The following is a 17,824-nucleotide window of genomic DNA, read 5'->3' as shown; positions in this document are numbered from 1 at the left end:
GGGGGGGCAGCCACTGCAGCTCCCCCTTAGAACACATGAGGGGAAGAAAGGAGGGATGCGAGGGGACCAGAGAGCAAAGCGGGGGTTCGGGGCGACCCAGGCACGCAAGCACAGGGATGGTGGGGCAGCCCCCAGCACTGACCTTGCCATGTAGCCCAAGACGTGGGCCCGGATGACTATAGCTGCTTTCCTCAACTCCTCTTCCCGATCCTTCTCCAGCTTCTGCTCAAGAGCTTCCTTCAGGAAAACCTGACGCCACGGGGAGGAGTTTCAATAAACACAAAGAGAGGAAAGAAGTCAGTCCCCGGGAGAGCCGGGAGATTTCATCCCCGGGTGAGCAGCACAGAGCGCGCTCTGTGCCCGGCGGCCGCTCCCGCGCCGGCCCCGCTCCGGGCACCGGGAAAAACTTCTGCAGCCACAGGAGCCAAACTCCCTGCCCAGCCCCCGCCTCCCTCACTCTGTGGTCAAGACTTAAAAGAGAGAGAGGGAGGGAGCAGAGGAAGGAGGCAGAGGAGGGAGGAGGAGAACCTGTGCTTGCGCCCGGGTTAACTCTTTCACGGCTGACAGCTTCCCCTGCACGCGCCGGTGCCTCCTTGCAGCGAGCACTGGTGCCTACTTGGGTGATTAAGTATCTTGCAAGGAAACCCCTCCACATTTCAGGGAAAGGGAGGAACATGGAAGTTTCTATACTCCAAGGAGTCCGATCTGAGCAGTAATCCTAGTAACACAAGACAGGTGAAAGCTAAAAGCCCTGCCGAGGTGTGAAGCTGAACAGAGCCCACCGGCTCTGGGTGGAAGCTGAAGCCTTCCAGCAGGCTCCAGAAACTCTGAGGTGGAGATGCTTCCTGGCTGAAAAGGTTCAGCAATGCAGCATGCCCCATGGGGAACTGAGCCCTGATGGGAGAGGTCTCCAAATATTACCGAGTGCACTGCAGCGCCCAGAATTTTAATTCTCAAGCATCTTCCATCACCTGAATTTCACACCTCAGCTCAGTGCCTGTGTGAAGCATGATGGTGCTATCTTACAGACAAAAGGACTGAGATGCAAGCAGGATAAGGGCATGTTTACAGGAATTTTGATGACCTATCTGAGCTACTTTAAATCAGCTGGCTTGCATCATCTTAGTACAGAGCTCAGCACAAGTTGCTGAAATACATGCTGTGCTTTTTCACAGGGACTGCAGCTTGTACGGAGCTCTGTGATACTGTGGATACACAGCTAGCAGCACCCAGCCTAGATTAAAGTTGGCCAAGGTATGTCCGTACAAGGTGCAGTCACAGCAGTGGCTGCCATATGGCCATGCTGGTGTGACCTGCTTCCCGACTGTAGCCAAATCAGTGCCAGGGCCCGAAGCAGACGGGACTGCACTGGGAAAGTGCTGCTCCATGTGTTGCAGCACTGCCATGGGCACAGACTGTGAGCTCACATTCACCAACCTGCACAACTACATTAATCAGTAAAAACCCCTTACAAATGTATTGGATCCACGTGGCTAGCTAAGAGGTCAGAGAGATGGTCAGAGATTTGAACAGTTGCTTAGTCCTGTGCTGCACAAACTCTGCCCCTCCCCACTAACCTCCCCTTATGTCAGTTACCTTCCTTCCAATTGCTGGTTTTGGCCTCATCACTTACTTAGGTTCTTTTTTTTCCCTCTGCAATGACCACCATGTACTTAAATCTCTCCCTGAGTTAGTACTCATTGCCAGTGGCTTCCTTGGACTCAAATTTTTTCTGGGGAGCCGTTTCCATTAAGATGGCCTTAAGAAATCAGCTGTTTTGTAATGACTAAGTAACCATGAGTAGCCTTAAGAGAAGATCCATTTTCAAGGCACTGCCAATCATGAAGCTGGCATCCTTCCCTGCAAGTTGTACATCCACTCCCTCTGACAACAATCTTTTAAAGACTTCATTGAGGCAGGGACTGCTCTTTCCATTACATTCCAGAACCAAGCAGCAGTAATCCATTTCAATAATGCAACCAGCAAAATCCTGTCTCAGACCTTTATCTTCATCAAATTGCAAAAATATTCAGTCCATCAGTGTTTCATTAGCAAGCATAGACTTTGCTGTGCCAGGAAGGAGGAGGGAAAAAGCTAACTTGCAAGCATGCAGAGTTTAAGAAGATCCAGCCCTAATCCTATAGGGTTTTATATATATTCTTAAGAATGATGGGTTAATCTCAAATGGCATAACAATATCTAGTTATAAGCTACTGGCATTCTGATGGGTTTTTTTTAGACTCCTGTAGATGACAAGGAACAGTAAAATGTCTTCAATTCCAGAAATATTTTTGATGCCTTGTGGAAATAATTTGGAAGGTGGCCATTTGTCATAATTCATGGGCACTTTCTGAAAACTGGAGATGACTTCCATCTGATGAAGGACTGATGAAACAAAACATAGGAGGTTACTTCTATCATATATGCTCCTATTAGACCCTGGACAAGTTTTAAACCAAAGCACAGGACCGCAGTGCTCCTCACACAACCTCAATGCCTACAAGCACTGTCAGTGCAACAGTGAACATGTTAAGGTTACGTGTACATCAGCAGACATGAATGAACCTGCATGTGCACCCATGTGTACATAAGTGGGATCATATGATTCTTGGGGACAACACTTGGAAAGCAGGAAGTGGGTCACTGTGACCTGGATGTCAAATAGTCTACAGAAACCTCCTCTGTCACACAGGCCCTGCAAATCAGCAAGTTGAAATGTGGAAATTAAACCAGCAAGGATTACTGTGTTAAGCAGCCTTAGGGAATCTGTGCTGTAGATATGTCCAAGTGGACTGAGGAAAGGGGACAGAAGCTGCTGCTCCATCCCAGCACATCCCCAATGAAGACAAGGGCACCTGAGCACAAGATTTTCCATCATCACACTGCTTGTCTGCATCCAAGCCCCCATCTCTGCCATGCCACCAGATAAAACCTGCCTTATATACATTATTACTTTTTATAAACATTAATTTGACAATTGTCAGCACAGCAGCTGCTCTATTCTTAATGAAAAACACAAAGATCATCCTGCCCTTCCTCCCCAATTTCCTTTCCCAAGCTTCACAATCCCTTGCACTATTTCACAGAGTGTTTTCCTTCCTCCTCCAAACAATTGCTAGGGATATAATTATCCTTCCATTCATTTTGCAGGAAGTATTCCCCCTTCTGTAAGCCCTGGTCTTCACCCACCCCTTATACCTCTTTCTAGGTTACATCCCCATTGGCCTGTCACACCTTTTTCAGTAGCTACTCCTGACTCCATAAACCAAGGTTAGTGCTGGGAATCAGCAGATGGGTACCCAGAGCTGCACCTGTAGCAGCAAAAGTGGCAGCAAGGGCATACAGGGGACTTCATCTCCAGTACAATGACCTACTCCATGGGCTGGTAGCTTCACTTCACCCTTAACGTCTGGAAAAAGGCTTCTGGAAAAATCAGGGCTCTTGTCTTCACTAAGCCAAGTAAGTATTGCCGGCTTGTGTTGCCTACCACCAGCTAAAACATAAAATCCAAACCCAAGACACAACAGCTGGATACAGGAAAGGGCCTACCAGGAAGCACCACTGCTCTGCACATCCTCACCCTGCCATCTTCTTTCCTAGGGGCACTGTCACACAAACCACAGTTGCAAGAAGGGTCTCCAAGGGAGCAATGAAATGGCTTTACCACCATCTGAGTGTGGGAAAGAACGTCAAGCAATTCATCTGAAGAATGAAATGGCAGGACAATAGCAACAGCACCTTGGAGCAGCCAGGGGCTTGCTAGCCATTCAGCGTGGCAGCAAGGGTGGAACAGGGTAGGATAGCCTTGGAGTGACATATTCTTTAGAATAAATAGAACTGCTCCCATATACCAGGACATACATCTCTAATCCAAACTGTGCCAAACATAAAATAACTTCTGCAACCCAACGAGACAGCTCAACTGCTTCCCCACTCCTTTCACTTTTGCTTCTCAGTCATAAAGAAATAGCTACAAAGATTGCCATTTTTGGTAATTTCTTTCTTCCCACACTATTCAGACCCGGCAGCAGCCAGTGCCCTAGCAGAGACTGCTTTTACCAACAGGCTGCATACAGCTCTTCAGCCAAGTTTTAGTTTAACTGACACAATCATTTTTAAAAAATCGCATTACAGTATATCAAGTGTTTTGGCAAGATACAAACACATTTTGTTTGCCACAATTTGCCACCTATATTGTTTTTCCAAATTAATTTGCTTGTGCAGTCCAAGGAGAGAAAACAGACAGATGGTCTCAGTCCTTCTGGATGCACAATGGGAACTGAAGAGAAATGGGATCCTACTGCCATCCAGGGCTCAAAGAAGCCTGGATTTCCTGCTTGTCTTCAGTCTGTTATAGTCCCTGGACTTCAGCTATATAGCTTAGAACATTTTATACTCTAAAAGATGAGTATGTGCTTGTGCGTTTGGTCCTAACATGCATTTCCCTGCTGCGCTTTCTGTAGCCCAGCAATCTTCCATCTCTTGTCATGAGAGAAAGTAAGTTCCAATTCCATGTTTGTGAGCTCTAACCACCACTTTTCTAAAGGTTTCCCAGGCACAAGAAGCTCTGAAACATACACACACTCCACACAGACTGTTAACACTAAAATGCTGTGAGACTGGCAGCCAACCAAGCACTGTGGGTTATCTAAGGACAAGAATTAATTAAATAGTTCCTGGTTTGCAGAGACCAGTGAGGAGACACCAGATCCCCAAATCAAAGATGTGGAACACCCTAGTCACAGAGTAGAAATACAGCTAAAGGATAAAACCTTTTTGAACATCAGCAGAGGCATGTGAAGAAAGGCCTTAGAAACCTGAGGTTAATACATTTCCTTCCCATAGCAATGGCCAGGGGTTTGCTTGGTTGTCACACAGATTTCACAACTGAGACTACCCATTGGGCTACCACCACTCATGTAAGAAGGGGAAAAAAGGATCTCACTCTCTGACAAACATTTGAGTCTATCTACTCATTAAGAAATGTTTGCTCAAAGCAACAAATATAATTATCTGATCTCCTGGACAAACTAAATGTAAATATTCACTAGAATCACTTTATCATAGAATCATAGAATGGTTAAGGTTGGAACAGACCTTAAAGATCATCAGATTCCAACCTCCCTGCCTTGAGCAGGGACACCTCACACTAGACCAGGCTGCACAAAGCCTCATCCAGCCTGGCCTCCAACACCTCCAGGGAGAGGCTTCCACAACCCACCGTGCACTTGGCCTTGTTGAACTTGAGGTTGGCATTGGCCCACCCCTCCAGCCTGTCAGGGTTCTGAACTACTTTTTTGAAGGCTTAAGGGCAAAAAATGCAAGAAAGTTGCTTTGATGGACAAGCATTGGCTCTGGATTTGGACTGCATACCCACTACTTAGAAATGCTGTCTGCACTGGACATCATCCATCTTGGAATATTACTTGAATAATTTACTTGAGTGTGTGGAAAGTTGTGATAGAGACAGCTTCTCACTCCCAGATTTCTATACTATTATACCTCACAACACTCACATAAATTTCTGTGTGAAGCTGTCTCAAAGCTTGAAAAAACACCCAGACTAAAACACCCAGCTCCCTCCCCATTAAGTGAAACATAATGGTACATTTTCAACTGGATGTCTGGATAAAAACAAATAAACAGAAACCAACAAAAAAACCCAAACAACAAAAAAACACCAAAACACAAAAAACCCCACCCCAAAATCCAGACTGTACCAGGCAAGAGAGAAGTGTTAAACATTCACTGAAACAGAAGGAAAATCTGAATTATGCAAGTGGGGAGAAGTATTTGGATACCTTTTCCTAGCAAATGTATGCTGGCATCTGGGCTAACTGCACCAACCACCATCTGAGCTTCCACAGTAGAAAGCTGTCACACATCTGGTGATCCAGCTACCTATTCACAGTTTAGATATATACCAAGCAGTAGCTCACTGCCTCCTGCAAGAATTTTGATTAGGCAAGCAGAGTAAAATATCTGGCACAAGGGGCAAGAGTTAGTGGCACATATTGCAATTGCATAAAATGAGACCCATGCTTGTTCTCTTTAAATTGGATCAGACACAATAAAATCAATCTGGCTTGGTCAACAAGAGGTTTAGACAAAATCAAAGTGCCTTCTACATCTCTAGGTACATAATATAGGAAATATTTGAGATGCTACAGATCAGTGGCATAGTCCAGTGTATTTAAAGGGTCACCACTACTTTGCCCTTTCTACTGGCTTGAATCTCACCAGATACAATCACATCCCCTTGCAGCTGGAGCAAAGCTATACCCTGCCCCACACTGGTGAAGTACCTTGGTTTTACCCAACTGCCATTCTTTCTTGCTGCTGTCATAGGTCTGCAGAAAGTCTGCACATACAGCTTTGCTGTTGTCTGAGAAACTTGTCCCCTTCACCAGCATCTTGTACCTAAGAACCAAACAAAAACTCATGAGATCATGTATGACAGTAACCTGCCCCCACCCCCCAATCTTGTATGTCTAATTATCCTCCTCCCATTATTCCTTCTTTCTCTGGGCTCTCCCTTCTTCATGTTTGCCTTCCAATTTGGAAATTTTAATCCCCTAACCTTTATCTGTTCGTACCACCCTGGCAATTATTGTTGCAATCCCAGTAACAAAATACAAACTCAACAGCATTTTTCAGTAAGGAACAACTGTCTTTCTGAAGCACGTGCTTTCATCAGACACAAGTTATTTTGTTCAGTATAGGGATGGCATTTGATACTCCAAGAGACAAAGCAAGCAATGTTCAATGGTCCCTTCTAGCCTTAAACTTCAAGAAATCCTTTCGATGTGGCTAATTAAAATAAATTATCATTCTTTCCAATATTAATCATCAACTATACCGTCCATTAAATTTTGCTTCAGATTAAAAGTTTCAACTATGGTATTTTCTTTTTTAGGTATTACGACCAGCAGGGTTTCACAGCATCACACAAGCAAATCTGTGGCAAAGCTACATAACAGAAAAGAAATTAAAAAATGGACCATCTGGCTATTTTTCCATTCTGACTTGTGCCCTAAAGGCAAGTCTCCAAATCAGTGCATGATACAGGCAATAAGGGCACAGTTAGAAAAACATCTTGCAAATGATCCATATCAGTAACAGCAGGTATGGAGGGAACAAATATATAGAATTGTATACCTTGGGGCTGTTAGAGCATGCAGTACAGTGAGAGCAATTACCTGCCAAGGAAGTCCTGGAAAAGGCGCCGTATGGGGAAACCCGCTCTCCGAACTTTCACTGTCTCCAGCATCCCTGAGTACCGCAGCTGATTTAGCACCACATCTGGATTGAAGAGGTTTGGTGCCTACATAATGACCCAGATTCAAAAACAAAGAAGAAGTGAGCCAGAGTAAGTGTTGACCTTGGCATTACTTCTTTGCTGACATGAACAGTGACTGTTGCCCTGAGCACAGTCACAGGCTGTGTATCCATTACTCCGTAGAAAGACAACCGTGCATATTTGGACATGCCAGGTGAAAAGGGGAAAGTTTGTGTCAAGGGGAAAGCAATCCCACAATACTCCATGATGCAGAAAAAGATGAAATGGAGTTGCCAGATCTTGGAACAAAACAGTCTGCAGGCTGCTGTTATAGTCAGGTCACGGCAGTAAAGCAATGACATAATAGCGCATTAATAGACAGAAAATGCAGAACTCTGACTCAGTTCTCTTTGCAGTCTCTCTCCAGTCAAACTGGAGACAAACTGCAGAATATTTTTCTGGAATAAAACCCCCAGCAGGCTTTTCTCTGCCATATTGCTCATAGTTTCAAAACACACAAAATGATCAGTTTAGAGCTCCCCACACAATCTAGTTAGCAGCATATCCTCCAGTCACAGTTTAAAATACAAGTGAGAGCCAGCCTGTCTCTAAGCACTGTGACTTGCTCATGAAGAGTCCACGACCCCTGTGTCAGAGCCAGGGATCTGCAGGACATGCTTCCTACTGCACAAGCCCTGCATTCCAGAACAAATTGTCTACAGACACTACAATAGGAGTAATTGATTCTTCTACCACAGCTGTCCACAAGCCTGGTTCATCTTCCAGGCTTCAGAAGAACAGAAAGAGGTGGGAATGGCTCTATCACATCATACTCAGCATGCAGTTTTTTCTTCAGATTACCAGGAGGGTGTATTTTTCTGCAACTATAGAAGAGCCAGAAGGAAGGAGGGATGGTAAGGGGGAACTGCTCTTTTCCTCATTTTGGACCATGACAGAGGCACTTGTGAGGCATTTGTGCAAGTGAGCAGCTCGTGAAGGCCTGTGTGGCACTCACACATCCTGCTGGGAGACAGACTTGCCTTTTCGGTATTTGGTTTGATGCAACGGATGAAGAATGGATTGGAAGTACTAAGTGTGGCCATCAGGGAATGGAGAGAGTCCTAAAAAGCAGCAAGACAAAACCCAAAGGATCAGTCAGTACAGGAGAGAAAGGGGTGACATGTGATACAATAGGTTTCTCATGCAGCCCTCCCATTGCTAAGGTACTTCAGCTCTACCTGCCTAAATGTGAATAAGCCAGGAGGTGCCCTTCTGCCCACAGGACACCTCCAGAGTTAGTTTGCTCTAACACTCTTTGCATGGCCATCCTTGTTCTCAGAGCTGTACAGTTGGTGCGAGTTATTTTTACAACTCTCTCAAATTTTAAGTTAGGAAACTAAAACTGAGAAAGTAACAGAAGGTTTGCAGACAATCTAGTGGGATGAGATTCATACCTGCAGGGTCCCCTCCATAAGGTTTTATTGGAATTGCCACTGTATCTCTAAAAGATGGACACATACACTTAGCTGAAACACCAAACCAATATGAAAGATCAAAGAACCTCAAGAACTTGATACACTTGGCAAAGCATCCTTTTCCTCTGCCACCCTGCCGAGTCTTATCATCTTGCATTTACACCAGACAGAAATCCTTGGGGCAGTGGCACTGTCTTTTTTTTTTTTAGCACTGCAACATTCCTGTACATTTTCAGTGCTGGACACAAAACAAGGATGAATGACTCCTCTTGGCTGCAGGCCTTGCTTTACCCATCTGCTCCTCCCTAGAAGCCTGCTGCTCTCTTGGAAAGCAACCTACCCTGAACTGGGAACTGACAGTCGGTCTGCGCCTCTGGGTGCCCATCTTCAGTGTCTCTTCACTGCAACGACTGCAGACTCTTTCAAAAAGGTCATAGATGAAATCGAGCCTAAGGGAGAAGAATTTAAGAAGATGCAAGACACTCACCACCTGTGAGAAGATGGCTCTTATTCTCAGATGTTGCCCTGTCCTAGTGTGAAACACCTAATTTTTATTCCTGCTATGCTGCAGAAGACAGTTCAGCTGGGCATTTCAGTGAGGAAATTAATATTTTCCATGTGACTGCCCAGACCCTGTAGGGTTGCCCTGAATGCCACACTTGGCTGCAAAGCAAAAAAACCCATATCACACTATCAAGCAGGTTATTACACAAAGGAAGATCTCCATTCTGCACTGGCTAGGACACCTCATGCCCCTCCCAACCCAGCTCTCATGGCCAGCACCCATGACATGCTCATTGCAACCACAGCCCTTCTGTGGCCAGAGGATTTCTAGAGCTACCCTCCGTGCAGGTCAGGTCTGGGAAATCTTACACCATTCTGCCACTCCTTATACAGTGGTGTTGGTTCTTACAAAGTGGCACAAAGTTCTCCAGCACTTCTTGTGCCAGTTTATCATTACGAGTGCTTCTAGCAGAAATCCCCTTTGTGGCTTATTGAAAAACCCCGTGTCCTTCTATTATGCTGGACAATGATGCCCATAATTCTGGCTTCAAGCTCCGTGTAAAATGTTCCCCAGATGCCACTGCCCAAGTAAGGCAGCTCATGCTCTCAGCTTCTTTAGGTTGCTTCTCACAGAGCAAACTCTACAGCAGTCTTCAGAGAAGATGCAATTTCGAAATAGTATCATCAGGCTGGAGCCCAAAGGCAATACATGGACTGTGGTAAGAGGCACGTGGTAGATTTGCTACTCAAAAACTTCTAGGGTCTGCCATGTTATTAAATGCCTCTCTTCTTCTATTGAGGCCCCACTCTGACTTCCAGACCTTGCTCAAGGCCAAAGTCAGCTCATTTCTCTAGGGTCATATTGCAGCACTGGAATATAATATTAGTGGCCATGCCTGGTCCCACAGCAAGGGCTCGGTCTGGCTCAGGATAAGGACAGAAGCTTTCCACTAACAAGCCTGGAAAACAAGCAACCTCTGTGCAAAGGCTGGCACTGGGCAGCATGGCAAAGAACCGTGACCCATTCAGGGGCAAATGGGCAAATTTGCCATTGTTGGGACAGGGAGGTAAGAGGAAGAAAGGAAAAGGGAGAAGAGAGGAGAGAGAGAATCAGCATTGCCTGGAGACATTTCTGTCATGCTTTTATAGCTCTTTTTAAAATTGGGACAACAAGACTACTGATGAAACCTGTGTCTTATCTGACTTCTCCAGCTCTCCTTTATTTTGCCAGGATGCTTAAACACAAAGAGAAGAATGATAAAGAATGATGCCTGGTGCTCAGAGAAAAGCAATTGCTTTCCTCGGTCTGGTTATTATATGAATGTGGTTTAGTCCAGCCCAATAGATGTGACCTCCTCAAAAGCATATGGGGGATGTGGGGAGGTGCATACCTGCTGTCTTTCAGCATGTTTAGAATGTCATCTCGAAAGGTGTCTCTGTTCTTCTCCAGAAAGCCTCTCACATCATATAGCACCTGCAACAGACAGAGCCACCAGAACAGTGCAGGACAAGTAATTAAGCACGCCTACATGAACATGCCAAGGTACAAGACCTCCAGCAGGGCCACAGTTACACTGCAGGCAGGTGCCAAGATCCTAACTTTCAGAGTCAAAGAGCTCCAGAGCTCTCCACTTGCCAGCAAGAAAGTGGCTTTTAGCCATCAATAAAAAACCCAATTAACCAACCAACCAAACACCAACAAAAAAACCAAATGAAAACCAGGAGCCAAGCGAAACAGCTGCAGAGATTTGCCTGGGGGTGTGTGTGTGTCAATCTTCTGCAAGGTGTGAGGTGCTCCATTCTCTTCTGGAAATACTAACTATGCCACCCTGACCTCCCAACCTCTAGAGCTCAGCAGATATGATTCTAGAAGGGGGTTAGCTCTCCTTTAGTGTGCAGGTGCCCTCCTTTGGCACACCTTCATATGTTCCACATCTCTCCGCAACAAAGAGCAGATTTAGCCTTGAAGGCTTGGAGACCTTTTCCTTTTTCCAAGGGTCATTTAGCCTTTCTTCATCCTCTCCTAAAGTCAATTTTTCTTTGTGACTTTTGCTTTGGGTTTTGTTTGTATGTGAATGCCCAAGAAAAGGCAACATGAGTAAAAAAAGTAAGATGGAGTTTATATCCCAAACCAAAAATTTATCAAAGGAACTCAAACAAAAGTCCCAGCAAACAATTAGTGAATATAATACTCCATAATGACATGCTATTCTAAGCCCATCACAGCTCCTGCACTCTAGGACAGGGCATTCACTAACTGTGCAGAAACACACAGTCCTGAGAGATATTATTGACTTTTATAATCTTGATTTTTGGAATCTAAACAAGTCCAAGAGACACCAAACATCTCACATGAACACCTACCTCCCCAGCATAATGTTTTATGCCAAACTGATGGTCTGTTACGCGAGGCTTCATGTAGTAATGGTTGCTCTGAAATGAAAGGGAAAAAAAACTTTTGTTATAATGACAGAATAAATAGGCTTAGTCAGGAGCTCTGCCATGACTATGACAATGCTGGGATGGGCAAGGACCTTTGCTGTTGCAGAGCCTGACCCCATCTGCTGCAATCATCTGCAGTTACATTACAAATACATTATTCTAATAAGATGGAAATAATCCAACCCTTCAGGGCATGTCTCATGTGAGTAAGGGCTTGCAGAATCAAGGTCGGGCAAGCATGCCATGGATGAAATGTTAATTCCAGTGTGTCTGACACCTGAGGGGACTAGGCTCCACACAAACCATGTGGTGCAGGACACAAGACCAGGATGCAGGGAAGATGGCAGCTTTGCAGAACACCTACACATATTTTCTTTGTCAAAGAAAGTATGATACCAATTCTGTCTTCCTCTAGATATGATCTTTCTTTGCATCTCTCTTCCCCTTTTTCAATATTGTATTTTCCTTTCTCTTCCTAGCTCTTATACTCTCTTGTTTGTCCCCTGCTTTCTTTGTTCTATGAAAACTGTTAACTGTGTAAGAACTGCCACGCCACTCGAGGCCAATGGTCCATCCAGCTGAATACTCTGCCTCCAGCAGTGGCTACGCAGGGTAGAGTAAGAACGAGGCAACTAAATGACACTTTCATGCTATTACTCCCTCAGACTCTGACTGTTTTCATGAGATCTTCCTAACTAGTAACCCCAAGTGGACGTCTCTTTGAAATATTTGCCCATTCCACATCTGAACCCATGCAGATTTTTTGTATTCAGAGTGTCTTTTAACATAGTTTTCCATAACACTGAAGCTGTCCCACCAGTGGTGTTCACTGTTCAAAGTGTAAGTGATGCATGGATTATGCAGTACCACAACCATGTTTTCTGGTTTTATTTTTCTTCTTTCTTAGGAGTTCCTAAAACTTGATCTGGGTTTTTTTTTATTACTGCTGAGCACTGTGCCAGTGCTTCCATGGAACTTTGCATCACAGCTTCTGTCTGGGTCTTGCTTCTGAAGAGCAGCAATTGGCTCAGGACCCATCATTTCAAATGTGAAACTGGGACTGTTTTCCTTCAGGGTCACCATTTTACATTTAACTACACTACCTTTCATCTTCATTTTACAATTCAGTCAGTCTTATAAGGCCCTCACAGTCCAGCCTTTCCTCATAAATCATAAGAGAACTGCCACCTTGATGTTCATCTGGGACATTGTGGTACAGGACTCCCTCCACTGAGGTAACTGACCATTTACACTCTGAATTTATCCCATAGTAAAATAAGGTTTACAGGCCTATAATTTCCTGGAATACTTTCTAACAATTAAAATATTTTCTCAGTTTCTGAGAAAAAGAACTAAGAAGATTTTAAGTGAGATGTTGCACAATATTTTTAGTAATTCAGCTCTTTCATCTTCAAGTTATCTTAGCAGTACTGGGTGGTAGTAATTAGTTAATGCTATTGAAAACTTTCTTCTTGCTTTTTTTCCTTTTCATATTGACCCAATTTCTCTGCTCTTCCCTTCTCTCAATTCAGTCATCTTTCTCCAACCACAAACTTCCCTCTCTTCCAAGCCAAATGTGACTGTTAATGATTCTCTCATGTCGATTGGCACCCTCCCCTCCCTCTCTACCAAGTCCACATATCTCATCCAAGTCTACAGCACTTCTGGTTTCTTCTCCCATCTCCCCTACTCCTGCTCTCCCCAGCTGTCTCAAGAGGTCATATTCTCTTAAATCCCAGCCCTTTGCTTTTCCTCCCTAAGCAATCCACAGGAAACAGGGCTTGTTCTCTTATAAGGTTCTTCAGGCTTTCCAGCAACACTGGCTGGATGCCTGCCAGTGCTCTTCCAGGCAGCACTAGAAACTTTAACTGATACAAGAAATACTTTTGCCTTCAAAAAATGCAAACTCTAGGGAACTATCTACTCCATCATTCCTCCCTGCACTCCAGCTCCTCAGCCTCTTCTGTCTCTTGTAAGCTTGCTAGGGTTCCACGTTAACTGCTATCCCCTCAAAGCAGGCAGAGGTGACACTATGAACAGCTTAATGAAAAGGCTACTGAATGCACAGAAATCATCAAAATAGCAACCAAAATGTTGTGGGGCATAAAGGAATGCAAAATAATACTGACAGTCTCATGCTGCGGTACAATAAACCACAGGTACGTTCTTACCAAGGGAACTGCATTCTGGTCTGATTATTTATCTCAGAAAAGAATAGAGAAAAGATGCAGAGGAATTCAGAGACAAACAGCAGAATGGAAGAGGAGAGTTGAAATTTCTCCATTTGGAGAAAAACTGAAGAGGTTAGGACAGTTTAGAAAGATTCAAAAGAAGTGATGTATCAGAAGTATCCATATGTTCTACATTAAAAGGTAACAAAACACCAACAACATACTCACATACCTTGACCTATAACACAAGACCACAGCAGGCTAATACATGTAAGACATCAATTTAAGCCTAAAGAAGGGAAATATTTCCACAAAACAATGTGTAAATAGCCAACCAGAACTCATTACTCTTGTGTCCAATTTGTAGTCATGAGTATTACTAGCAGAGTTAGATGCAAATATGAAAAATAAGAACATCTCCATCTATGCCAATTAAAGAGAAAGCTGGATAAAAGATACAAATTTCTACATTATCAGACTTAGATGAAGCCTGACTCAGAGGACTAGGAAAGGTATTAGCTGACAATGTTCTTACTAAAGTAGTAGATTATTCCATAAACCCCTGCTACAGGGTTTCATTTGCTTTGTTTTCAGTCTATTTACTATCAGGAAGAACAGAGTGTTGGCTGTACCGGGGACAGGGCAAGAGCATCCTACAGGGCTCCTCTTACTGTGGTTTGCATCCCCAGTTTAACTTTTTGACCTGCATGAAAAATCCCTTCTACTCCCGTGTCCAAAATAGAAGAGGAAAGAATTCAATTAATTAGGAACAATAAGAGAGCTTTCATTAAAAGTCATGAGGCAAAAGCTGTCCCCAGCCCCAGGAGACAGAGATTTGATGTGCTCTGGAGCAGACTGCTGTGAGTCAGCTGGCAGGAGAAGCCACGCACCCTGCGCAGCCACATCCTGTGCCTGGGGTGCTGCCCCATGTCCTGTCGCAGACCAGCAGAACCCAACCTCCATCCCATGCTACAGTCCATATCTCCTTCGCCCAGAGCCTGTGGAATGCACAGTCCCTCTCTCTATGTGAGCAAGAGGCCACTTGCAGGTTTCTTCACATATCACTTTTGTTCAGTGCAGCTTTATTAAATACTCACAGGTTCCTGCCTGAAGCGTTTTAAATTTCCTGCACAAAGCACATACTTTACATAAACAAAACCTTCACTTTCAGTTTTGAAATGCTGATGGGGCTAACATACTGATCATTTGCCTGCTGGGTTATTCCCTTACTTACCATATGCTGGCTGTGAAGTTTTTCCAGAAGGGTGTTGTCTGTGCCTTTGGGGAATCGACTCTCTTCATTCACCAAAGCCAGCAAACCCAGTTTCTACAGCCAAACAAGAGACAGGCTTTTACAGTCAGCAAAAGCTCTTAACTACACAGCACCAAGCCAAGAACTGGAGATTTGGACAGCACATTGATCAGTAAACCCTGAAATATACCCAGCAAAGCTTAAGATGAAAGCAGAATTCTGCCCAGTCAATGCATTCAGTAAACAGAACATAAGTTAAGATCTTTTATAAAAAAAATCACATTATGGCTTTATTTAAATGCTGCTCCATAAGATTACTCTCAACAATGAGACTCAGAAATATGCATTCTTGAGCTGGGACTACGGCTAGAACAGCTCACACTTTTGCCAGGTCACGATGGGAAGAAGATCTAAGAAACTACCTGTTTTTAAAACCAGGAACCCCCAGGGAAGGTCTCAAGACAATCAGTTGTCCCTGCTCTGACCCCTGGAAACTGTCACAGATAACTGCTCACCTTCTCAATAAGGTCCAGGCACTCTGCATTATCCATCCAGTCAATGGCTTCCCAGCTTATCCCTTCCCTGAAAGTCAAGAAGAAACATAACAAAGACATGAAATGTAAGATCCAATGTCCTGAGGTGCAGGAGAAGTAGCTGAGGACAGCAACTGTTCCAGGACTCAAGACAATTGGCAGGAATTAGGCTTTGCCATTGCTGAGGAAAAAGGACACACAATGCACTGCTACCAAAGGGAGACGGAAGTAGGATACAGCCTTTCTTATCCATCCCAGCAATTTAGACTGATGCTTATCTTGTAGTCATTGAGCAAATTCCACTCCAAGCACTAAGAATTTATAGTTGCTCTCAGTTGCTCTTTCAGAAGTTATGAGCATCAGGCCAAGGGGTGATGATGATGATCAGGTTGCTACACAGCTTCAAGAGGCAACTGCTGACTCAGCAATCTGGAAAGCAGGCCTAATGCACACCTTCCAGAAGACTGAGTCACAATTCATAGGTCCCCCAAGAAGAAACAGGAGTAACTTTTCAGGGAGACTTTTGAATAGGATGACACACAAGCTTTGGCCTGATGTGCAGGGGGTCTACAGGGTGGCCCTGCAACTTTCAGAATGGGAGCTGATGGAGGTACAGCAGTGTGGTAACTGTGCTTTGAAAATCATCCATGAAATTCTGTCAATCTGTGCTGAATGTGTTTTCCCCCCTCTTACCACCTTCTTGTACTCCCACAATGCGGGCTGTTTCCAGAATTCAGAGAAGCCTGGGAATAACATGCTTAGAAATCCAAGGAAGACTGCAGGCTGTGTGTGAAGCTACTGACTGACATTCTGATACAGACATCTTTCAGGTGAAGGCTAAGATTTGGAAGACAGTGAAGCTGTTTTCTACAAACCTTTCAGCCCAGGCTTCATACTTTCAGGTTCAAAGCATTCACAAACCTGTGGGCAATAGCTGGAAGCAGCAAACTGGTATAACTTCTGAAGAATGGAAAGAGTTATCTGTCCCCCACAGGAAACAGAATATCTTAATGACAAAAAATATCAGTTTGCAGTGCTTCAGATTTTGCAACAATGGGTGTCAGAAAAGCCATAAATTTTTACAAAAAGGCCTCTTGGATTCTTTCTAAGGAGACCTTCCAGAATTGAAGAGAGCAGAGTTTTCTGAAACAAATCAAATCACAAATGAACCACAGGCTCCTCATCTAACTGAATGCTGAAATACATGGAGGTACTTAGTAAACCTGAGGAAGCTGATGCTGTGAAAGATGAGCTTTAATTACATCACCCTAGGATAATCTGATGAGTAGTCAATAATAAAATTATCTTGTTCTTTCCAAAGTTCAGCCACAGAACTTAAGCTCCTATATAATCATCAGGAAAAAATCTTTTGTTATGATGATACCATTCTTAAAACAAGTTTCCTGCAATGGTGGAATTGGCCTGAGAAGTGAGTGCATAAATAGCCTTGCAGTTCTGTAACCTTTAGAATTTCATGAATTGCCTATTCAACTGCCTCCCTTTACAAGGCTGCTTTCATTTGCCCTCACTGACCCTATTCAATTGCTTCATTCACAAACACAAAAGCTTCTGTTTCAGAGCAAGAACTGAAGGATTTGTCTAGCAGCCTTCTCTAGAAGCAGAAACACTCTAGAACATCCCAGGTACTTCACAAAATACAATCCATATGAAGCCCACAGAGGAGAAACAGCTGTGCAGAAGGCCTCATGCTCTTTAAGCTCAGGAAACAGCCTTGCTGAGGAAAACAGCTCTCTTCACAGCATAGGAATCTCTAAGACAGAAAGAGCTGTTGCATATCTGTCCCTCTATCTTTAGGGATGCTACTTTTTGCACACCAAGATTCCACCTGCATAACAACTCCACTACCTTAGGTAAATCATTACTGAAGTCATTAATAAGGCCAGTGACCACATGTTCTAATGGTATAAAGCCCAAGATCTTCCCATTCAGCTGAGATATAGAAAAGAACCTGGACTTCCTACATTCTTCAGAGGAGAAAGCTTTTGCTTAAAAACAAGTGACCTGTGCTGGCAAAGCACATGGACAGTGCTTACAGAGACACATCCACACTCAGGGACGCACTACGGTCCAGTTCCCTCTCCTGCCTTCGCAGAGCACAGAGGAATTACATCCTGCACTCTACCATGAAAGCAACAGGGGGCCACTCT

General features: G+C 44.1%; 1 protein-coding gene across 1 annotated transcript in view; it reads right to left on the bottom strand.

Moving 5' to 3' along the window:
* Positions 1-17,824, bottom strand: part of LOC104387514 (unconventional myosin-X-like) — a 98,397-nt gene that overhangs the window by 33,613 nt on the left and 46,960 nt on the right. Inside the window, exons 14-22 of the mRNA XM_009996284.1 lie at positions 15,639-15,705; positions 15,106-15,198; positions 11,623-11,691; positions 10,650-10,732; positions 9,095-9,203; positions 8,320-8,400; positions 7,200-7,324; positions 6,306-6,420; positions 143-249 (exon numbers count right to left, since the gene is read on the bottom strand). Coding sequence (XP_009994586.1) covers positions 143-249; positions 6,306-6,420; positions 7,200-7,324; positions 8,320-8,400; positions 9,095-9,203; positions 10,650-10,732; positions 11,623-11,691; positions 15,106-15,198; positions 15,639-15,705 — 849 coding nt within the window. The remainder of the gene's footprint in view (positions 1-142; positions 250-6,305; positions 6,421-7,199; positions 7,325-8,319; positions 8,401-9,094; positions 9,204-10,649; positions 10,733-11,622; positions 11,692-15,105; positions 15,199-15,638; positions 15,706-17,824) is intronic.

Source organism: Chaetura pelagica, unplaced genomic scaffold (assembly GCF_000747805.2).
Source record: "Chaetura pelagica isolate M959 unplaced genomic scaffold, ChaPel_1.0 scaffold3, whole genome shotgun sequence".
NCBI classification, from domain to species: domain Eukaryota; kingdom Metazoa; phylum Chordata; class Aves; order Apodiformes; family Apodidae; genus Chaetura; species Chaetura pelagica.
Note: the sequence above shows the minus strand (reverse complement) of the source record. Positions and strands in the feature narration are given on the sequence as shown.